General features: G+C 43.1%; 1 protein-coding gene across 2 annotated transcripts in view; it reads right to left on the bottom strand.

Moving 5' to 3' along the window:
• LOC147124364 (guanine nucleotide-binding protein G(q) subunit alpha-like) overlaps positions 1 to 24,965 on the bottom strand; it is a 246,758-nt gene that overhangs the window by 4,058 nt on the left and 217,735 nt on the right. For both annotated transcript variants that reach the window (XM_085985802.1, XM_085985793.1), the window contains one exon: positions 13,437 to 13,590. In XM_085985802.1, coding sequence (XP_085841928.1) covers positions 13,437 to 13,590 — 154 coding nt within the window. The remainder of the gene's footprint in view (positions 1 to 13,436; positions 13,591 to 24,965) is intronic.

Genomic DNA, 24,965 nt, shown 5'->3' with positions numbered 1-24,965 from the left:
GTTTTGTGTCTGGGGGCACAGAGCAAAGAAATCAAGGAGATAATATGAGAATTAATGAGGTACGGTGGCATAGTGGTTAGCACTGTTGCCTCACAGCGCCAGAGACCCGGGTTCGAATCCGGCCTCGGGCGACTGTCTGTGTGGAGTTTGCACATTCTCCCCGTGTTTGCGTGGGTTTTCTCCGGGTGCTCCGGTTTCCTCCCACAGTCCAAAGATGTGCGGGTTAGGTTGATTGGCTATGATAAATTGACCCTTAGTGTTAGGGGGATTAAATACGTGGGGTTACAGGGATAGGGTGGGATATGTGTTGGTGTAGGGGTTACGGGGATCGGGTGGGATATGTGTCGGTGCAGGCTCGATGGGCCAAAATGGCCTCTATCTGCACTGTGGGGTTTCTGTGATTCTGTGATTCTGTGAAACTCCATGAGTTTGCACATTGAGTTCAGACATATCACCAGGTCACCAATGTATCAAAATCAAATAGCAAGGCAGAGAGAGCACTGTTAAAATTACAAAGGCACTCCTGGGAAAAGCACACCAATTCCAGCACAAACCCTTGCCTCAATCGTATTGACTGGTACAATACACCAAGAGAGATACTGGACAGCTCAACAGATCAAGACTATTGCTCTGGCTGCAGGCATGGTGCCAGAGGACGGGAGGACTGCTAATGTTGTACCATTTTTAAAAAGGGAGAAAGGGATAGACAGAGTAATTACAGGCCAGTCACAGCCTAACCTCGGTGGTGGGAAAATTATTGGAAAAAATTCTGAGGACAGTATAAATCATCATTTAGAAAGGCATGGCTTAATCAAGGACAATCAGCATGGATTTGTTAAGGGAAGGTTGTGTCTAACTAACTTGATTTAATTTTTTGAGAAGGGTCGATGAGGGTAGCACATTTGATGTAGTCTACATGGATTTTAGAACATGGCAGGTTGGTCAGAAAAGTAAAAGTCCCTGGGATCCAAGGGAAAGTAGCAAGTTGGATCCAAAATTGGCTCAGTGACAAGAAGCCAAGGGTAATGATCAACATGTGTTTTTGTGACTGGAAGGTTGTTTCCAGTGGGGTCCCGCAGAGCTCAATGCTAAGTCCCTTGCTTTTTGAGGTATTGTATATATCAATGATTTAGACTTCAATGTAGGGGGCACAATTAAGAAGTTTACAGATGATACAAAAATTGGCCATGTGGTTGATAGCAAGGAAGATACAGGTAGACTATCCTTTATCCACACTTCCGAAAACCTCTAAAAACCGAAAGTTTTTTTGTGGAGCGTAAGTCGTGCGCACGACATGACCCGAGTGGCGCCAAACATGACAGGAGTGGTCCGGGAGCTCTGCCTTTCCCTGTGAGCAGGGCAGAGGGTCACAGAGTTCCCTCCTGGGTAGGAGATTGCAGGCCGAGCCGGGCAGTGTGAAGGAGGTACCGGGAGAGTGAACCCAACAATACAGCGGCCCGTCCGATAGCTGCAGTGGCCCGTCCGATAGTCTTTTCTTCCCCCCCCCCACCGACCTGATTTGTGGGCCAGCTTAGTGTAGGAGTCAGCCGATATCCAGCTTTCCCACAACTGGCGGCGGCAGTCGAGCCCCAGACCCCCGCTAAGTCAAGGAATTCAGATCTAACGGCAGAAATCAGCAGCCGTTTTGTTAGGTTTTTTTTCTTCCCCTAGCATTTTTTTTCTTCCCCTAGCATTTTTTTTTAAACAGTCAGGCTGTGGAAAGAGTCTCTAGCTTAGCAACAGCTTCAGAGACGCTTCCAAGGCAGGGCCCGAGTGTTTACAAGCTGTTGCTAAGCAACAGTGTTTGTTGTCAGATACGGAGATGAAAACCTTCTGAAATCCGAAAAATTCCAAAAACCGAAACACAGCTGGTCCCAAGGTTTTCAGATAAAGGATAGTCTACCTGTAGCTGAAAACTGCAGGAAGATATCAATGGACTGGTCAGGTGGGCAGAAAAGTGGGAAATTGAATTCAATCTGGAGAAGTGTGAGGTAATGCATTTGGGGAGGGCTAACAAGGCAAGGGAATACACAATAAATTATAGAATACTAAGAAGTGTAGAGGAACAGAGGAACCTCGGAGTGCATGTCCACAGATCCCTGAATGTAGCAGGACAGGTAGAAAAGGTGGTTAAGAAGGCATATGGGATACTTGCCTTTGTTAGCCAAGGCATAGAATATAAGATCAGAGAGGTTATGCTTGAACTGTATAAAACATTAGTTAGGCCACAGCTACAGTACTGCATTCAGTTCTGGTCACCACATTACAGGAAAGATGTGATTGCACGAGAGAGAGTACAGATGAGATTTACAAGGATGTTGCCAGGACTGGAGAATTTTCTTTGTAACAGAGGAGGCTGAGGGGAGAATTAATGGAGGCATATAAAATTATGAGGGGCCTAGATAGATTGGATAGGAAGGGCCTATTTCCCTTAGCAGGGAGGTTAATAACCAGGGGGCATAGATTTAATGTAATTGGTAGGATTAGAGGGAAGCTGAGGAGAACTTTTTTCACCCAGAGGGTGGTGTGAGTCTGGAACTCACTGCCTGAAAGGGTGGTAGAGGCAGAAACCTTCATCGCATTTAAAATGTACTTGGATATGTACCTGAAGTGCTGTAACCTGCAAGGCTACAGACAAAGCGCTGGAAAGTGGGATTAGGCTGGATAGCTCTTTCTTGGCCAGCACAGACATGATGGGCCTAATGGCCTCATTCTGTGCCATAAATTTCTATGATTCGCCAACTAATTCATCCCTCTCTACAACAACCCTACGGAAAATGGTGAATAATGTAAAAGAGAAACTATACCTCAGAAACATCTAAATCAGCCTGGTTCTACAATAAAGAGCTTGTTAGAACTCAGAAAACAGGAAAAGGTAAATAGATACAAGCGCAAGTGCAAATGGATATCAGATCCTACAATGTAGGGATTGACGATGGGAAGGTCTTTAGAAGAAACCAGTGACATATGAAGAAACCCAATAATCTGGATACACACTCATATAGAAGTGGACTAACACAATCAGTTCACAGTAAATAAGCCACACAATGGAACAACAGAAGAAAAGACAATGGCCCGGATTTTGCAGTCAGCGGCGAAGTGACAGCACTCACCGCTGACCTCAAAGAAAGCTGCCCACAAAGATCTACTGATCTCTGTGGCGTCAATTTCACCTTTCCAGACATTAATTTGATTCTGGCACCAAGTCTCGGGGATCTCCGGCATCCAGCAACAGTGATGTCATCATGCAGGCTAAGTAGCCAATCACTGAAGAATTCTCTCAGACAGTAAACCAGGAAGTGAAATGCACAGATTATTCATTACTTTTTATAAATTTTACAGAGTGAAATAAAGATTGGGACTTACACATAGGATTAAGATAGAAGATGGAATATCAAACAATATTTAAAAAAAATATTTAAAAACATGGAATTTTTATCATAATGGAAAGATTTGACATTTCACAAATATAAAGTTAGTTTTTCAGGACCAGAGAGGTTGTTCAGCAGTAATTATGACTTAGTAAACCATTAAAAACCCAGTTACACCTCACTGAACAAGACTTAACTTTTTCGGGGGGGTTTTAACAGCATAAAAGGAAAAGATCTCGTCAGTTTCAGTGATTTCTCAAAGATTGCCATCTATGGGGTCTTCCCTGTGGAGGAGCAGGGAATCACTGACAGCAACTTCTGGATTTCCATGTTTAATTGCACATGTGTGGATGCCAGAAGTTGCTGTCAGTTTCATAGGGGAAGGTTGGCGAAAGCTGACAGTTTCGTCATCATTACAACAGCAAAATCCGGGCCTCTGATTGGTGGTCAGCAAAACAGTGAACCAGCACAACAACTGCAACTTCTGATGGAAAAAGTTCCCATTAACACTATAAATAACAAACCGACTACCCTAAACAAGAAGTGGTAAAGTAATGAGGAAACGATGCAACAATGATTTTATCCATCTGTGACTTGAATTGTTAATTCTGGAACCTTTATAGTGGACACAGATTTTATAGTTGTTGTTGATTTAGTACTTACTGCAAGATCTATTTCCCTTTGAGGGAAATGTTTTGATATCAGTATAATTATGTATCAACAGGAAGTTCCCAGACAGTGAAAATGGCTGACTATTAAACAGCACATTTTTTAAAGTTATAAAATCTTTCTCATTTGTTACTGACTGACTTTAATAACAGACGCTATACAGTTTGTGCTGAACCACTCTTACATTAACGATGAAATCTGATAGTAATTGAACTCTCTGCTACTGTATTAACTTCTGTTTTTAGTGATGTTGATTGAGGAAGGAATGTTAACTAAGTTCTTGACTCTGATCATCTTTGAATCATGCGACAGAATCTTTAACATCCACCTGAACCATCAGAACAAACTGTTGGGGCCTCAGTTTAACATATCACCCAAAGGACAGCACTTCTGACAATGCAACACTCCCTCAGTACTGCATTGGAGTGTCAAGATTCCCTATTTCTTCTCAATAATTAAAAAAAGAGCTGGAAGTTTGTGTGCATTTCCTTTGGTGCCTTCTCTAGTTTTTTACATTTGCACAGCCATGTCACTTTTTCAGTGTGTTACTGCCACCTGCAGGGTAAGGGTAATCTGTTCTGGTAAAGGACATTTCTACAAAGTCTTTGCACACATCGCATGAAAATTACAAAAATAAAGTATATTTTTTGCAGATGATCTTGTTGATATGTTATTCCTATTAAATTCATGTCTTAATCTATACAATGATTAACCTTTCTATTTGCGTCAGTACTGAATATTCATTAACTTATTTAGCACAGTTGCACATTTGTCATTCATTAAGACTCAAATATCTTTACACCAGATACATATATTGTTTTATTTAACAACAACTTGTATTTGTATAGCGTCTTTAACATAGTAAAACATCCAAAGGCTGTCCACGGGAGTGTCATAAAACAAAATTTGACACCAAGCCACATAAGGAGAAATTAGGGCAGATGACCAAAAGCTTGGTCAAAGATGTAGGTTTTAAGGAGCATCTTAAAGGAGGAAAGATAAGTAGAGAGGCAGAGAGGTTTAGGGAGGGAATTCCAGAGATTAGGGTCTAGGCAACTGAAGACACGGCCACCAATGGTTGAGCAATTAAAATCAGGGATGCCCAAGAGACCAGAATTAGAGGAATGTGGATATCTCAGGCATTTGTGGGGTTGGAGATCACAGAGATAGGGAGGGGCGAGGCATGGAGGGATTTGAAATTTTGAAATTGAGGCGTTACTTAACCGGGAGCCAATGTAGGTCAGCGAGCACAGGGGTGATGGGTGAACAGGACTTGGTGAGAGTTAGGACACGGGCAGCCGAGTTTTGGATGACCTCAAGTTTACGGAGGGTAGAATGTGGAAGGCCAGCCAGGAGTGCATTGGATAGTCAAGTCTAGAGGTGACAAAGGCATGGATGAGGGTTTCAGCATCAGATGAGCTGATATGATAGATAAAAGTAATTATGAAGATTATCTTTGTTTCCATCATTGTTACAAGCAAACATTATATAAATTTACCAGTGTGATTGATCTCTACAATTTGATTACAAAAACATTGATGACAATGCCACTGGTAACAATTCAGTTCGAGTCCTCATCAATAAACTACACTTGGGAGAGCTTCTTACAATACAAATTTAAACAGAAGGCAACAACTGAGACCTTGAACAACCTGCAGATATTTTTGTGCAACTGTAAAATTAAGCTGATGATAAGAAGTAGAGTATTTAAGTGTTACATGTGGTCAACAACCTTGTATGAATATGAAAATTGGACGTTCAGTGCAGAGGTAAGATGACTGGAGGTATTTGAGTTGCACAAGAATGACTAATGAGAGGTTACATGAATTTGCACAAGAAGAGAGAAGTGATGAGGCCAATTATGGTGAGCTTTGTCCAGCTTGGTAGGACTGCCCTCACTTGGTTCCACTCTTACCTATCCAGTCTACAGCTTCCCTCGATGCCTCTTTTGGCATCCTACGAAGGGGCATCCGATGAAGGGGCCCACCGCGGCTCCCGTCACTGCCTCATGAGCAACTACCCCAACTGTCCCATCCTACTCTCTCGCCGACCTTTCCACCCAGCGCACCCGCTGGGGGCTAATCTTGCTAATCTCCTCCTGTCCAACTCACCCCTCCCAGTTCTGACTCTGTGGACTCTGGCAGTGGATCAGCCATCACCGACCCTCTCTGCATCTCCTTCCAGAATGTCCATTCACTTGTGAACAATGCCCTTGCTTGATTGCATTAGCATCATGGCCCTGATGACTTGGCTGAGGGGTGATGACACCTCACCCCTAAATGAAGCCTCCCCGCTTGGCTATACGTTCCACCACTTGCCCTGCCCAGACTGCCGTGGTGGCAGTGTGTCCCCCTGCTCCTCTGGCACTTTCTCCTCTGAGCATCTCACCTTGTTCCACCCCCTCACCTCTCATTTAAAATTCTCGTTCTCTACCGCCAACCTAAATACCATAAAAATTTTAATGCCGAGATATCTTCATTGCTTTCCTCCCTCAGCCTCTGCACTGAGCTACTTCTCATCCTCGATGATTTCAACCTCCATCTCAATTTATCATGCTCTCCCTCCTCTGAGTTCACTGCTCTCCTATCCTCCCTTAATCTCTCCCTCCATGTAAACTCCAAACCCATATTCACAGCCATCCTCTCAATTTTGCCATCTCTCGTGGCCTCGCTACTCCCATCGTGTCAATTGCATATAAGGCCATCACTGACCACTTCCTTGTATCTCTCTCCACCCACGTCCCCCTTCCCCCAACACCACCCCCCTTCCCCAGCCCTAATTCCTTCTTTGACTGCCCGTGGAGAAAACTCTCTCCCAACTCACTTACGAAATCCCAACTGTCCAGCCTTTGGCCCTCCAATCACCACAACATTTCTGTAACTACCGATCTGCTCAACCTCACCCTTGATAGCCTAGTCCCTATTAAAAGCATTACTCTCTTTCTCACCCTGGCCGTTCCCCCAGTACAGCCCTCATCTTCGCTCCCTTAAGTCCAAGGGACGCAGACCTGAATGGACACAGTGGACAACTGGCTTAGCCATTCACCGCCGGATCTGGCTGGACCACATAAAGCATCATCAGGTCCTGCTCTCATCTGCCAAAACTGCTCACTATTCCAGGATCATTTTAGAATGCAAAGGTAACCCCCGGCTTCTATTCTCTACTGCAAACCATCTTCTTAAACCCCTCTTCCTTGTCTTCTCCACCCTCACCTCCAACAAGGGCAAGGAGCTCATGGACTTTGTCTCTAAGATTAAGACCATCCGATCAGCTGCTTCTGCCACTTCCCTTCCTTCCCCTAGTCCACCGAGCCAAACTTACTCTAAGGTTCCTCCCCGCCCTGGCCCTGAACTCGCATATTTCTCCAGTTTCTCTCCAATCTCTCCTCATGACCTCTCCGCGCTCATCTTTCTTGTCCATGAGACCCACTTCCTGCTCCCTCGACCCTATTCCCACTAAATTGCTGACCACCCAACTTCTTTTTCTGGCTCCCATGTCAACTGACATTGTTAATGGTTCTCGCTCCTCAGGCATCAAGGGGTATGGGGAGAGAGCGGGAATATGGCATTGAGATAGAGGATCAGCCATGATCATATTGAATGGTGGAGCAGGTTCGAAGGGCCGAATGGCCTACTCCTGCTCCTATTTTTCTATGTTTCTTCTATGTTTTCCAGGTGCTGCCTCCCCCCCTCCTTCAAATCTGCCGTCATCAACCCTCTCCTCAAAAAAAATTGACCCCTCCATCCTTGCAAACTACCGCCCCATCTCCAGCCTCCCTTTCCACTACAAAGTCCTTGAATGTGTTGTCGCCTCCCAAATCCATGCCCATCTTTCCTGCAACTCCATGTTTGAATCCCTCCAATCAGGTTTCAGCCCCTGCTACAGTACCAAAACGGCTCTCATCAAAGTCACAAATGACATCCTTTGTGACTGTGACAAAGGTAAACTATCCCTCTTCGTCCTTCTCGACCTGTCTGCAGTCTTTGACACGGTTGACCACTCCATCCTCCTCCAACACCTCGCCACTGTTTTCCAGTTGGGTGGGACTGCACTCGCCCGGTTCCATTCTTATCTTTATAACCGTAGCCAGAGAATCACTTGCAATGGCTTCACTTCCTGCTCTCGCATCGTTACCCCTCCTATTTCTCATCTACATGCTGCTCCTTGGCGACATCATCTGAAAACACAGCGCCAGTTTCCACAGGTACGCTGACGACACCCAGCTCTACCTCACCAACACTTCTCTTGACCCCCACTTGGTCTCTAAATTGTCAAGAAATTTTCTCCCATTAAATATTGGGAAGACCAAAGCCATTATCTTCGATCCACACCACAAACTCCATTCCCTAGCCACCGACACCATCCCTCTCCCTAGCATTTGAGGCTGAACTAGACTGTTCTCAACCCTAGTGTCATATTTGACCCTGAAATGAGCTTCCGACCATATATCCGTGCCATCACGAAGACCGCCTTTTTCCACCTCCGTGACATCGCCCGTCTCCGCCCCTGCCTCAGCTCATCCGCTGCAGAAACCCTCATCCATTGCTGAAACTCTCATCCTTGCCTTTGTTACCTCTAGACTCGAGTATTCCAAAACACTCCTGGCTGGCCTCCCACATTCCATCCTACGTAAACTTGAGGTCATCCAAAACTCGGCTGCCCGTGTCTTAACTCACACCAAATCCCGCTCACCCATCACCCCTGTGCTCACTGACCTACAGTGGCTCCCAGTTAAGCAATGCCTCGATTTTAAAATTCTCGTCTTTTTTCAAATTCCTCCATGGTCTTGCGCCTCCCCATCACTGTAATCTCTTCCAGCCTTACCACCCCACCCCGCCCAAAGATATCTGCGCTCCTCTAATTCTGCCCTCTTGAGCATCCCTGATTTTAATCACGCAACCATTGGTGGCCATGCCTTCCGCTGCCGAGCCCTAAACTCTGGAATTCCCTCCTTAAACCGCTCAGTCTCTCTAACTCTCTTTCCTCCTTTAAGACGCTCCTTAAAACCTACCTCTTTGACCAAGCTATTGGTCATCTGCCCTAATTTCTCCCTGGGTGGATCGGTGTCAAATTTTTGTCTTGTAACACTCCTGTGAAGCGCCTTGGGATGGTTTACGACGTCAAAGGTGCTATATAAATACAAGTTGTTGTTGTTGTTGTCATAGCCAGAGAATCTACCGCGATGTCTTCTCTTGTTGACCCAGCACTGTGATCTCTGGCGTCCCCCAAGGATCTATCCTTGGCTCCCTGGTACTTCTCATCTGCATACTGCCACATGGTGCCATCATCTGAAGATATGGCGGCAAGGTTCCACAAGTGCACTGACGACACCCATCTGTACCTCACTCGCCCCTCCACTTCCTGTTATCAGACTGCTTGTCTGACATCCAGTCCTGGATCAGATGCAATTTTCTCCAATTAAACACTGGGAAGATCGAAGCCATCGTCTTCGGCCTCCGCCACAAATTCCATTCCCTTGTCACCGATTCGATCCCCTTCCTGACCACCGTGTCTGGCTGAACCAGACTGTTCGCAACCTTGCCATCCTATCTGACCCCGAGCTGAGCTCCCGACCCCATATCCCTTCCATCATAAAAACTGCCTACTTCCACCTCCATAACATCGATCATCTGCTGTTGAAAGCCTAATTCATGCTTTTGTTACCTCTGGACTTCACTATTCCAATGCCCTTCTGGCTGGCCTCCCAGCTTCCATCCTCCATAAACTTGAGCTCATGCAAAACTCTGCTGTCCATATCCTAACTTGTACCAGGTCCCCCTCACCCATCACCCCTGTGCTCGCTGATCTACATTGGCTTCTGATCCAGCAACATCTCGATTTTTAGATTCTCATCCTCGTTTTTAAATCCCTCCATGGCCTCGCCTCTCCCCATCTTTGTAACCTCCTCCAGTCCTACAACCCTCCAGGAACTCTGCGTTCTTCCTACTCTGGCCTCTTCTGCATCCCCTCACTCCCTTTACCCTACCATTGGTAGCTGTGCCTTCAGCAGTCTATGTCCCAAACTCTGGAATACCCTCCCCAAACCTCTCTATTCCTTCAAGACCTTCCTTAAAACCTACCTCTGACTAAGCTTTTAGTCACCTATCCTAACATCTCCTCCTTTGCCTCTGTATCAACTTCTGTCTGTTTACGCTCCTGTGGCATGCCTAGGGAGATCTCCCTATGTTAAATGTACTTATATAGAAAAGAATTGTACAGCACAGGAGGCCATTCAGCCCATCGTGCCTGTGCCAGCTCTTTGAAAGAGCTATCCGATTAGTCCGACTCCCCCTACCACCCCCTGCTCTTTCCCCATAGCCCAGCATTTTATTTTCCTTTTCAAGTATTTATCCAATTACCTTTTGAAAGTTACTACTGAATCTGCTTCCACCCCGCTTTCAGGCAGTGCATTCCAGATCACAACAACTCGCTGCATAATTTTTTTCTTCATCTCCCCTTTTATTTCCCCCCCCGCCCAGTGCTTCCTACATTGAGAGTGACCATCATCATCACGGACTTGCACCTGTGCGAGGTTAACCTCGCTGAATTTGGCTATGACATGACCCACTCTGGCTTTCCTTTGCACTATTATGAAGCTGTCTGGATGGATGCGATGAATGCTCAGGTTGTGCACAATGTGAATAGAGAAAGACTCTTCCTGGCTTCTTTGGTGAAAGGGAAAGTTGTCAATGACCTTACAGGTGGGTCAGCTGATAGAAGGACATTGAGAATACACAACCTACAGCTGAAATTTTTTTTAAACATACAAGAGAAAAGACTTGAAAATTTCAATGATGTGTTCACCAATCAACATCTCCATGTTGTGTCAAACATGTTCAAGTGTAGAGAAATTCCAATGCAAACTACACAGTGAACAAATGTGTTCGTTCTGTAGTATTTCCCAAATGGAAGCAATGTACTGTAGATTTAAGCAGAAAATGGCTAACACAGGCATCACGGGTAAGTGATTTAACCAGAGTTAGTACACTGCAGGCAGTCACATAGTCCAACCAACTTTTGCTGACACAGTACAGATAGAAGACACTGTTAAAAAACAGGAGGTAAGATTAATAAGAAAGCAGAAACAGAAGCAAGTGAGCCAGTCGATGGTTAGCCACAATGCAAACTGAAATCAAGAATGAAAGAAGTGTAAATTGCTGAGAAAAATTTTGTACTGTGACACACTATTCAAGAATCATAATCCAATCCAATCCAAGTTGTTGGGTTTGTTACTGCAAGGGTTGATGGGAACAGCGAGCAAGAGAAACTTTATTTATCTACAGTGTGTTGTGAGGCTGTGGAACACACTACTGGAGTTAGTGAGTGAAGCAGGGACCATGTCAACATTTAAGAATAGCAACAGGCCATTCAGCCCCTCGAGCCTGTTTCGCCATTCAATTAGATCATGGTTGATCTGTATCTTAACTCCATCCACCTGCCTTGGCTCCATATTCTTTTATAGTAAAAATCTATTGATCTCAGATTTAAAATTATTAATTGAGTTAGCATTTACTGCTTTTTGTGGGAGAGTTTTCCACACTTCTACCGTCCTTTGTGTGAAGAAGTGTTTCCTACCTTCTCTCCTGAATAGCCTGGCTCTGATTTTATGGTTATGTCCCCTTGTCCTAGACTCCCCCACCAGCAGAAAAGGTTTCTCTTTATCTACCCTTTCAATTTCCTAAAAACCTCAATTGAATCACCCCTTAACCTTCCATATCCAGGGAATACAATCCTAGTTTACAAAATCGCTCCACATAATCTAACCCTTGGAGCCCTGGTAACATTCTGGTGAATCTGCACTGCACTCCTTCCAAAGTCAATATATCCTTTTTAAGGTGCGGTGCCAAGAACTGTACACAGTACTCCAGATGTAGTCTAACCAGGGCTTTGTATAGCTGTAGCAAAATGACTCTCCCTCCCCCCCCCCCCGCCCCCCCCAACCTTTATATTCTAGCCCGCTAGTTATAAAGGCAACATTCCATTAGCCCTTTTGATTTTTTTTTAATCCAACTAATGGCCCGGATATTGTGTTCAGAATAATAGCGCTTACCGTTATTATGGAGTAAATCGGACAGCAACTTCCAGAGTCCGCACATGCAGTTAAACACAGAAATCAGGAAGTTGCTGTCCGAGTTACCCTGCTTCTCCACAAGTTACGCTACACCGGTACCTTGCCAAGAGGCTCAGCATTGAAATCCACACAAGGGTGTGATGTTGCTGTACTTACCCACTAAAAGCAGCAGAAAAAGGCTGTTGGCATTCAGATGTAGGTGAATTTTTAACGGCTTGCTACTAATGATTTTTCTGGGTGCATGGTCCCTTTAAATTTACTGTGCGGCATCTTTTCCAGCTGCAACAGCTGGTGAGCGGCCTGCGCGGGACCTCCCAGTTGGTGCGCAGCCATGTATCTTCGGGGAACATTGGTGATAAGTCAAATACTGCCAAACAACCTCTCTCTGCCACTGAAAATTTAATTTTACAAGTGTGGAGTCTCATTTCTTCAGAATTTAATTAGTGTTGGGAGATTTTTTTTTTGATTAAATTTTTTAATAACTTTTTCTTTGTCTCTTATCTCTCTCTCTTAATCCCATCTTTCTTTTCTTCTCTCTATTTCGCTTTCTGTACATGATTTTACAATGAATTAAATCTAATTTATACTTCCTGGTTTAGACTCTTTGTGGCTCAGTGAGGATTCTTCAATCTGATTGGTTGAGGAGTTATGCGGTTGCTTGCCCTGCTCCCACATGCCACAGATGCCCTGTAGAGGGTGCCACGCTGGATCAGACACCCAATGGCCACAAGCTCAAAAGCCCATGAAAACTCTGTGGGCAGCTGTCAGCGTGGTGAATGACAAGCGCCATTCGTTCGCCGCTGACCATAAAATCCCATTACAGTTTTAAGTTCTCACTTATTCCTCAATTCTAATCATAGAGTCACCATTGATTGTTTCCCCTTACCTATATCCTCTCTTAGGTTAGATAGGTAGTTGAATGAAAAGGGAGATAAAGGGATACGGGAATAGGGTGGACTCTCAGTATTAGGATTACTGCTCACGTGGAGGATAAACACCAAGATGGATTGGGTGGAATGGCATGTTTGTGTTTTACCTTCTGTGTACTTCAATGTAGTACCATCAATTTCATCATCATTTAATATCCATAAATCAACTTAAAGTTAAACAATGTTAAGCATGATTCCCTGCAACCATATGATTTTTAAAATCTGACAGACTCCTATTCAATATATCTCAATACTTGATCAGTTGCTTCAATAATTAGCAGGATATTACCAAGTAATTGTTTTTCAAAGCTTCATATGTAGTATAAGTACATAAACTACATCAGTTGCACTTTTGTAAAATTTCCTGGACAATAATTCTAAATATAATTTACTCACCATCATATTCTGGGAAATAATCAACCAGGTGAGAATACATGATCTTCTCCTCCAAGAGATCTTTCTTGTTTAAGAAGAGGATGACTGAGGAGTTCTGAAACCAGGGATATGTGATAATTGTCCTAAATAGTGCTTTGCTCTCCTCCATTCGATTCTGGAATGAATTACATTGAAGCAAATAAGTTCACATTCAGAAATCAGGAGAACTAAGATACTAGTCTGAAGCACTGTACTTTATTCCTGTAGGCATGGAGTCAAGCCAAATGAGAGTACTACTTTTTTGTTTACAACAAATCTGTGAAAACAGGTATCAGAATATTGCTGATAAGTTATGACTACTGGTATTATAGCTAGAATTAATGTAAATATACCTACACACATGTATATAACTGTGCTCCAATGGTTAGCAATACAGTTAAGAGTCCTACTGAGTAACTTAAAAAGATAGCAAGATTACTAGGAAATATACCATTATTAAGAACATGGGAAAAGGAGTAGGCCATTCAGCCGCATGAGCCTGTTCCGCCATTCAGTTAGATCATGGCTGATCTCTACCTCAACTCCATTTACCCGCCTGTGCTCCATATCCCCACTATTGTTCCTGTTTACGTTGCCATTTTCCAGGTAATCCCTGGAAATCACTTAAACACTGGGAAAGCTTCAGTGTGAAATAGGCCTGTGATTAAATACTGGTTTTGTTGTCTTACAACTTAGTGATCTAAATGAAAAACACTGCTTTTTCCAGGTACATTTATAGATACACACACACACACACACCAAAAAAATAAACATTAAGATTGTAATAATTTTTATTTTTTGACTTAATTCAACCTTCAGATACAGTAGAATATTGTCCGTTATCCACTGGGAGTGGTATTATCTACGGACACTTCATTTTCATACCTTTCCCCAATAGCTGTGATTCAAGGCATACAGCTCCACGAGCACTGGCAGCACTTCACTACTTGTCCAAAAAGTCATTCCTCGTCTGAAACTAAATGATGAATACTGGCAGGTTATTGGACCTTGACAGGCTATGCAGCTGAACTGGATCTGATTTCCCAACATCCATATGTGTACTTCCAACAGGATTCAATGGATAAGAAGCACTGAATGATTTCTACCTCCCTAGTGAGAGGGTACTGCAGTCAACTATAGGGCCAGAAACTTCCCATATAAGCAGGCTCCTCTTCTGGTAATCAGGAGAAATATTAAATAAACTAATCAAACTCAAAGAGGCTAAAACCCCTGGTCCAGACAGATTGCATCCACACATTTTAAAATAATCGAGAGAAGATATAACTTTCCTGCCCGTTCCCCATAACCTTGACTCCCCTGTAGTTCAAAAATCTGTCCATCTCAGCCTTGAATATATTCAATGACTCAGCCTCCACAGCTCTCTGGGGTAGAGAATTCCAAAGATTCACGACCCTCAGAAGAAATTCCTCCTCATCTCTGTTTTAAATGGGTGACCCCTTATTCTGAAACTAAAACCCCTAGTTCTAGATTCCCCCACGAGGGGAAACATGCTCCCTGCATCTACCCTGTCAAACCCCCTCAGAATCTTATATGTTTCAATAAGATCACCTCTCATTATTCTAAATGCCAATGAGCATAGGCCCAACCTGCTCAACCTTTCCTCATAAGACAACCCCTTCATCCCAGGAATCAACCTCGTGAACCTTCTCTGAACTGCCTCCAATGCAAGTATATCCCTCCGTAAATAAGGAGACCAAAACTGTACGCAATAGCTAGGTGTGATCTCACCAACGCCCTGTACAATTGTGGCAAAACTTCCCTACTTTTATACTCCACCCCCTTTGCAATAAAGGCCAACATTCCATTTGCCTTCCTAATTACTTGCTGTACCTGCATGCCAACTTTGTGTGTTTCATGTACGAGGACACCCAGATCCCTCTGTACCGCAGTATTCTGTAGTCTCTCTCCATTTAAATAATATTTTGCTTTTCTATTCTTCCTACCAAAGCGGATAACCTCACATTTTCCCACATTATACTCCATCTGCCAAATTTTTGCCCACTCACTTAACCTATCGCTATCCCTTTGCAGACTCTTGTGTCCTCCTCACAACTTGCTTTCCCACCTATCTTAGTATTGTCAGCAAATTTGGCTACAGTACACTCAGCCCCTTCAACCAAGTCATTAATATAGATTATAAATAGTTGAGACCCCAGCACTGATCCCTGTGGCACCCCACTAGTTACAGTTTGCCAACCTGAAAATGACCCATTTATCCCCACTCTCTGTTTTCTGTTAGTTAGCCTATCCTCTACATGCTAATATATTACCCGCAACACCATAAACTCTAATCTTGTGCAGTAACCTTTTATGTGGCACCTTATCGAACGCCTTCTGGAAATCCAAATACACTACATCTACTGGTTCCCCTTTATCCACCCTGCTCGTTACATCCTCAAAGAACTCTAATAAATTTGTCAAACACGATTTCCCTTTCATAAAACCATGTTGACTCTGCTTGATTATATTATGATTTTCTAAATGTCCTGCTACTACTTCTTTAATAATGGATTCCAGCATTTTCCCAATGACAGATGTTAGGCTAACTGGCCTATAGTTTCCTGCTTTCTGTCTCCCTCTTTTCTTGAATAGGGGTGTTACATTTGCAGTTTTCCAATCCACTGGGACCTTGCCAGAATCTAGGGAATTTTGGAAGATTACAACCAATGCATCCACTATCTCTGCAGCCACTTCTTTTAAGACCCTAGAATGCAGGCCATCTGGTCCAGGGGACTTGTCAGCTTTTAGTCCCATTAGTTTGCCTAGCACTTTTTCTCTAGTGATAGTGATTGTTTTAAGTTTCTCCCTCCCTTTTGCCCCTTGATTTTCCACTATTAATGAGATGCTTTTTGTGTCTTCTACCATGAAGACAGATGCAAAATATTTGTTCAAAGTCTCTGCCATTTCCTTGTTTCCCATTATTAACTCCCCAGTCTCATCCTCTAAGGGACCAACGTTTACTTTAGCTACTCGCTTCCTTTTCATATACTTGTAGAAGCTCTTACTGTCCATTTTTATATTTCTTGCTAGTTTACTCTCAATCTATTTTCTCCCTCTATTATTTTTTTAGTTATCCTTTACAAGTTTCTAAAAATTTCCCAATCTTCTGGCCTACCACTACTCTTCACAACATTGTATGCCTTTTCTTACAATTTGATACCCTCCTCAACTTCCTTAGTTAGCCACGGATGGTTCATCCTTCTCGTAGAGTCTTTCTTTCTCACCGGAATACATCTCTGCTGAGAGTTATGAAATATCTCGTTAAAAGTCTCCCACTGCTTATCTACCGTCTTACCTTTTAATCTATTTTCCCAGTCCACTTTAGCCAACTCTGTCTTCATACTTTTGTATTTGGCTTTATTTAATTTTAATACACTAGTTTCAGACTCAAGTTTCTCACACTCAAACTGAATGTGAAATTCTATCATGTTACGATCACCCTTCCCAAGAGGATCCTTTACTATGAGATCATTAATTAATCCTGTCTCATTACACATTACCAGATCAAAATAGCCTGTTCCCTGGCTGGTTCCACAATGTATTGTTCTAAGAAACTGTCCTGAATACACTCTATGAGATATTTTTTATCTTCCTTTAACATGTCCAGGGAACAAGAGACCAGTCAGCTTAACATCAGTGGTAGGAAAAATAATGGAATCCCTACTAAAGGAGAAAACAGAAAAACATCCAGAAACCAAAAATATAATAATGAATAGTCAGCATGGATTCCAAAAGGTTAAGTCTTGCTTGACCAACCACACTGAATTCTTTGAAGCGGTAACAGAGAATGGGTAATAAAGTAGATGTAATTTATCTAGATTTCCAGAAGGCCTTTGATAAAGTGCCACACAATTTAATAACGAATACGGTCAGAGTATGCGGAGTCAGAGGACAAGTAGCAGAATGGATAGCTAACTGGCTGCAAGACAGAAAGCAGAGAGGAGGTAAAGGGTAGCTATTCAGAGTGGCAGATGGTAGAAAGTGGGGTCCCATAAGGATCAATACTGGGACCACTGTTGTTCACAATTTATATTAATGATTTAGACTTCGGAATCAAAAACACAATTTCTAAACTTGCAGAGGACACCAAATTAGGGGGAATAGTCAATACTGAGGAGGACTGCAACAAATTACAAGACGACATTAATAAACTTGTAGAATGAGCATATAATTGGCAAATGAATTTCAACACAGATAAGTGTTGGGTATTACATTTTGGTAAGAAAATAAGGAGGTCACATATTACTTGGGAAAATAAGAATCTAAATGGGGTAGAGGAACAAAGGGATCTCAGGGTACAAATGCACAAATTAGAAAAAGTTGCGACATAGCAAGGCCATAAAAAAAAGCAAACCAAACACTAGGCTTTATTTCTGATGGGATAGAATTGAAAAGTAGTGAAGTTATGCTAAACTTGTATTGAACCTTGGTTAGACCACACTTAAGAGTACTGTGTACAGTTTTGGTCACCATATTATAAAAAGGATATAGAGGCACTGGAGAGGGTGCAAAAATGATTTACAAGGATGATACCAGAATGTCAGGTTATATCCATCAGGAAAGGATAAACAGGCTGGGTCTCTTTTCTCTTGAAAAGACAGGCCTGAGGGGTGACCTAATAGAAGTCTTTAAGATTACGAAAGGTTTTGGTAGAGTAGACACATTGGCCCGTAAGTGCCTCGCAAGTTCCAGGTTTGCGCGAAAAGCTATTTGCCGAACTCTTGCCCAGCGAATGCCCATTAAATTTTTACCAGTGTAAGTGTGAAAACAAATATTAAAATAACATTTTAAAAATCATTTTAACATTCAAAAACCTACAAAATAAGTTTGTGTTATTTTTGGCCCCTTGAAAAATGTTTACTTTTTTTAAATTAATTTTTTCTTTTTAAATGTTTAATTAAATTGTATTTTAAACGCGTAATGATTTTTAAATTTCAGTGCTGTTAAAATGTATTTTTTGGATGATTCCCGTTATACTTATGGGGATTCCTTACGTAAATGGAATCCCCATAAGCATAATGGGAATCAACAACAACCACCTGTATTTATATAGCGCCTTTAACATAGTAAAACGTCCCAAGGCGCTTCACGGGAGTATTATAAGACAAAAAGTTTGACACGAGCCATACAAGGAGAAATTAGGGCAGATGACCAAAAGCTTGGTCAAAGAGGTAGGTTTTAAGGAGCATCTTAAAGGAGGAAAGCGATGTAGAGAGGCGGAGAGGTTTAGGCAGGGAATTCCAGAGTTTAGTGCCTAGGCAACAGAAGGCACGACCACCAATGGTTGAGCGATTATAATCAAGGATGCGCAAGAGGGCAGAATTAGAGGAGCGCAGATATCTCGGGGAGGTTGTGGTCTGGAGAAGATTACAGAGATATGGAGGGGCGAGGCCATGGAGGAATTTGAAAACAAGGATAAGAATTTTGAAATCGAGGTGTTGCTTAACCGTGAGCCAATGTAGGTCAGCGAGCACAGGGGTGATGGGCGATCGGGACTTGGTGCGAGTTAGGACACTGGAAGCCGGGTTTTGGATGACCTCAAGTTTACGTAGGGTAGAGCGCGGGAGGCCAGCCAGGAGTGCATTGGAATAGTCAAGTCCAGAGGTAATAAAGGCATGGATGAGAGTTTCAGCAGCGGATGAGCTGAGGCAAGGGCAGAGACAGGCGATGTTACGGAGATGAAAATAGGCGGTCTTAGAATATGTGGTATGAAGCTCATATCAGAGTCAACTATGACTCCAAAGTTGTGAACAGTGTGGTTCAGCCTTAGACAAATGTTAGGGAGAGGGATGGAGTCAGTGGCTAAGGAATACCGTGACGGGTACCGAAAACAATGGCTTCCGTCATCCCAATATTTAACTGGAGAAAATTTTTGTTCATTGGACAAGCAGTCTGACAATTTAGAGACTGTGGAGGGGTCGAGAGAAGTGGTGGTGAGGTAGAAGTGGGGGTCATCAGCATGTGGAAACTGACGCTGTGTTTTAGGATGATGTCGCCAAGAGGCAGCATGTAGATGAGGAATAGGAGGGGGCCAAGGATTGATCCTTGGGGGACACCAGAGGTAACAATGTGGGAGCGGGAAGAGAAGCCATTTGCAAGTGATCCTCTGGCTACGATTAGATAGATAAGAATGGAACCAGGCGAGTGCAGTCCCACCCAGCTGGACGACGATGGAGAGGCGTTGGAGGAGGATGGAGTGGTCAACCATGTCAAAGGCTGCAGACAAGTGAAGAAGGACAAGGAGAGATAGTTTACCTTTGTCACAGTCACAAAGGATGTCATTTGTGACTTTGATGAGAGCCGTTTCGATACTGTGGCAGGGGCGGAAACCTGATTGAAGGGATTCAAACATGGAGTTGCAGGAAAGATGGGCACAGATTTGGGATGCAACAGCACGTTCAAGGACTCTGGAGAGGAAAGGGATGTTGGAGATGGGGCAGTCGTTGCAAGGATGGAGGGGTCAAGGGTTGGTTTTTGAAGAGAGGGGTGATGACGGCAGATTTGAGGGAGAGGGGGACAGTACCCGAGGAGAGAGAACCATTAACAATGTCAGCTAACTTGTGAGTCAGAAAAGGAAGTTGGGTGGTCAGCAGTTTGGTGGGAATAGGGTCGAGCGAGCAGGAATGGGTCTCATGGACAAGATGAGATCGGACAGAAACTGGAGGAAAATGTGTGTTCAGGGCTAGGGCGGGGAGAACCTCAGAGAAAGTTTGGCCCGGTGGGCTAGGGGAAGGAAGGGAAGTGGCAGAGGCAGCTGAACAGATGGTTTCAATCTTAGAGACAAAGAAGTCCATGAGCTCCTCACACTTGTTGCTGAAAGTGAGGGTGAAGGAGACAGGGGAGAGGGGTTTAAGAAGACGGTTAGCAGTGGAGAATAGAAGCCGGGTTTATCTTTGCATTCCAGAATGATTCTGGAATAGTGAGCAATTTTGGCAGATGAGCAGGACCCGATAATGCTTTATGTCCCCTTTCTGATTGGTTGAGCCGTCCCACGTGATCCCGCATGCGCCCCTGGGATATGTAGGCCTCTACGCATGCGGACGGCTGCAGGCACAGGAGCGCATGTCTCCTTGGATCCAGGACCATCAGGTAGGTGCGTAGTTTTATTGCGGTTCGCAGGGATCCGCCTGCGGGGAGCCTCCGACCGCAAATTCAGGCCCAGAGTGTTTCCACTTGTGGGGAATAGCAAAACTAGAGGCCATCATATAAGATAGTGACCAATAAATCTAATAGGGAATTCAGAAGAAAATTCTTTACCACACTTAGAGTACTGTGTACAGTTCTGGTCGCCATATTATAAAAAGGATATAGAGGCACTGGAGAGGGTGCAGAGAAGATTTACACGGATGATACCAAAAATGCAAGGGTATACATATCAGGAAAGGATGAACAGGCTGGGTCTCTTTTCTCTTGAAAAAAGGCTGAGGGGTGACCGAATAGAGGTCTTTAAAATTATGAAAGGTTTTGATAGAGTAAATACAGAGAGCGTGTTTCCACTTGTGGGGGAAGAGCATAACTAGAGGTCATCAATATAAGATAGTCACCAAGAAATCAAATAGGGAATTGAAAAGAAACTTCTTTAACAAAGAATGGTGGGAATGTGGAACTTGCTACCACAGGGAGTGCTTGAGGTGAAAAGTATAGATGCATATAAGGGTAGGCTAGGTAAGCATATGAGGGAGAAGGAAATAGAGGGTTATGCTGATGGATTTAGAGGAGGAAGGATGGGAGGAGGCTCGAGTGGAGCATAAACGGCAACATGGACTGGCCGAATTGTCTGTTACTGTGCTTACTGTGCTGTGTATTCTGTGTAATTTTATGTAAGAACTTATTTCCACGATTCATCTCGACTTACTCATACTCATCTGGAAGGTTTTCCATGCTTGGAAACTTGATTGGAAGTAGTGCTGAGAGTAGAGCACATTGCTGGTTTACCCTTGAAGGGAAAAGTCAGGCTAAAGACAGGGCAGTTGTTTAAGAAGATTAATGGGTTAATGCTCCAGTATTGGACATTGATTTTTCAGTCATTACATCTTTGCCTTTTGGAGCTTTCTTCTGAAGCCATGAATTGGCCCCTCAAGGAGAAAGGCTAAGAGGGCTAAGATCCAAAATTGTAAAATAAGGTTGAATAAAACAAAATGATAAAACACACAAAAAATACATTTATAAAAGTAAAAAATAATGATTCTACCAGCTAATCCTGCTGCAAAGAAACACATTTCCAGCATTTAGGATCAAGCTGGGAAACGATTTAACTAAAAATACAGGAAAGACAAACTCAAAGTGCATCTATTTGATACTAATTAACTGCACACAAAAAAGTCTCAGTTGAAACAATAGAGAATTGCTACCAACAAGAAAAAAAGTAAGGCTCAGATGGGTGTATATAAGGTCAACTAACCACTAAACAAAGAACTTAAGAAAGATGTCTTTAGGTAATCTGCCCCAGTGCATGATGTGCGATATCTTGTTGAGGAGATTGACTTGATAAGCAATACTCCATATTTCGGGATTCACACACATCCAAATTTAGAAGGTGGAATAGCTGTATTAGTAGTGCAAATGATAACTGGTCGTAGCGCCGGACTTCATGGCCTCAATTTACCAGAGTACCAGGGACTGTTAACTCTAATCCCCAGCATTTGCCTCCGACTGGCACCATTTTAACGGCAGGGCAGCTGCCACCCGACGAGTTCTTGGCTGTTTTGGTGGCATGTAAATAAGCTCCGCCATTAAAATCAGCTCGGTCTCGATGTCTCCGCATGCACTGTTTCTGAACTCCCGCTAAAATCAGAGCCCATAACTTCCAGTCATCGATGATAGCTTTGTTTGTTTGCACAAACAGAGCTTTGGTAACAACAGACAAGCATGTCTCCATAACAGAATTCAAAATATTCCAGTATTGCTCCCTTTTATTCAAATGGCCTCTTTTTATTTTCACATCAAGTTCTGAAAATTCCTCCACCGAGGACCTGTCAAAAGAGTTTCCTTTCATACTTTCACATTTGGTGCCCAGATGGGACAGTGGCTATTATCACTACTATGTTACACAGACAAGTTTGTTTACAGCATCTTTTCACCCTGCAGTTCCTCAACAGGAGAAATTAGAACTCAACACCAGCCTAGCAGATTTGCACTACACTGAAATGATCCCCTTTTCTGATCTGAACAGTTCATGATTTAGCACACAAAATCTTTGGAAATTCTTTGTAAATTGCTCCACGGTCACATGCCATTCCCTCAACAAAATGAATGTGCTGAATTTGTTACTGTAGTAATATAATGCAATTGTTTTTTTTGTTAGAGTGAAACAGCCTCCCTTTTGTAAACTTGGTTTCTCCTCTTTCCCTTATTGGGCCTCTCCTCATCTTGTATACACCACCAAAAGGATCAGCAACAACTTGTTCACTGCTCATGGTTACTCTAAAACTGTATAGTGAGAGATATGTTAGTGCAGCTCACTGACAATTCCTTCCCTAGAAGTGGAGAAATGCTAGCCTGTTTGTTATTTCCCCACACAAACACAAGATCAGGAATTCATTAGTGTGTGGTGGTTACATATATCCCATCATTCCATGACACAATATGCGGCAATGGTGCATCAACACACTACTTTGAATATTATACTGAGTAGCATGAGAGACAGTAATAAAGCCAGATGAAGTGGAGAAAAACGTTTTTAAAAATCTGTATTTTAACATTTTGCCACAAAGTACATAAAAATGTTAGTCACAATTATTTATGTTAATCCCTTTGTCTACAACTTTGTATGTATTTTCGGACTTTTTACATCTACTTCACTCTTGGGTAACTGGAAGCAACTTATATCTGTACAAGGCAACTAAATTAAGCTTGACTCTCCTGATGCATCCTGTAGTGTGGGACTGAGCCGACAGATTGGGAATGTTTCACGGCCAACCACTCAGACTCCATCCTATATGAACTTCATCTAAACATCTGCTGCACAAAGTCCCATTCACTCATCGCTACATTGGCTCCCAGTCCTTCAACATCTCAATTTTAATTTTCTCATCCTTGTGTTTAAATTCCTTCATGGGCTTGCCCGTCCCTATCTCTATAACCTTTGCCACCACAGCCCTTTCCCCAAACTCACCCTTCCTCTGCCTCTGGACCACCCAACCCCCAGCACCCCCCCTTTGCCCTCCATTGGCGGTTGTGTCTTTAGCCACCTCCCCCTCCCCCTTTTAAAACCCCCCAAAAAACCAACTCTTTGACCAAACATTTGGTCAGCCCCTCCTAATATCTTCTCCTTTGAATCACCATCTATTTTTTTTTCTCCCCTATGCATCTGTGAAACACCATGGGATATTTTTTCTGTGTTAAAAGCACTGTATAATTGCATGTTGTTGGTGTTTTTTCATATTTTCAGCAGCTCTGCTGTTTGTTATTTCCTTTTTTTCTTTAGTGCTCTTGACCCCAATAGAAGTGAGCAAATGTGGACATTAGATGAGGCTTGGCTGTGATGTTCCCACAGCCCAGCACTGTACAGGCTCACACATGAAGACCAGTCATTTGGGAGGGATACGTGTCACAATTTTTACGTTTTGTGCTAGATATTCATTTAATGGAGTTATTGGAGTTAGGAGGGGGTAAAATAGTTCACAAGAGGCTTTGAACTGTAAGCAGCAAAGAAAAGCAGCCAGAGTGGCCACCATGACAATACAGGAAACCACAGCACACACAAATATCTACCAACATATAAAGATATGCAAGCAAGCAGAGAGTGATGATGCATCAAGGCAGAGACAAGTGAGTTCTGAGCAATGATCTACAGTGGAGAACAAAGCTGTGGGAAGGAAGATAAACAGAAAGGGAAACATGCAGTATGGACGTAGACCAGCAGCTTTATTTTGTGATCAAAGATCCAGTTGGTTCCAAATGATACCAAACGCACAGCAATCAACAAGTAATTGTTTTGACATCCAGATGTAACCATTCTCCCGCATCAAATTTATTTCCTCCTTCCCCAATATAATGCATGGTAACTCACTTCCTTGAAAAAGTAGAGGAACTGGGTGCCAAAGTGACAGACAAAAACCCACAACTAATATTGCCAACGTGTTGACTGTAACAATGTAATCATGGAGAGGTGCCAATTAGAGGCTAGTAGCAGGGAAGAGAGCAACATTCATTGAAGCTGGGAAGCAAAATTAAAATTAGGGAAACCATTTTTGGAGTACAGGTACTACGTGTTCCGAAATGCACAATAATGCACAAGTGTAGGATCGTGAACACCCCATTTGTCATCTTCAGCAGTGAACTGAATTACAACTCAAAATACAATGTTGGCCCAGAATTTGTGGTCAGCAGCAAAGCGACAGGTTTGCTGTTGGTCCTGACGTATGCTCCACACAAGGAGCTCGCAATATGTGTCGAGGAGTTCGGGTTTTCCAACCTTCAATTCAATTGACTGTAGTAGAGATTGCCTTGTGCGAACTGCTGTGATGTCAACAGGCTGTTGAAACAGCC

The sequence above is a fragment of the Somniosus microcephalus genome, chromosome 1, assembly GCF_052327205.1.
Source record: "Somniosus microcephalus isolate GS21.2 chromosome 1, FLI_Smic_1.0, whole genome shotgun sequence".
In the NCBI taxonomy this organism is placed as follows: Eukaryota; Metazoa; Chordata; class Chondrichthyes; order Squaliformes; family Somniosidae; genus Somniosus; species Somniosus microcephalus.
The sequence above is the reverse complement of the archived record's forward strand: the minus strand, read 5'-3'. Positions and strand labels throughout refer to the sequence as shown.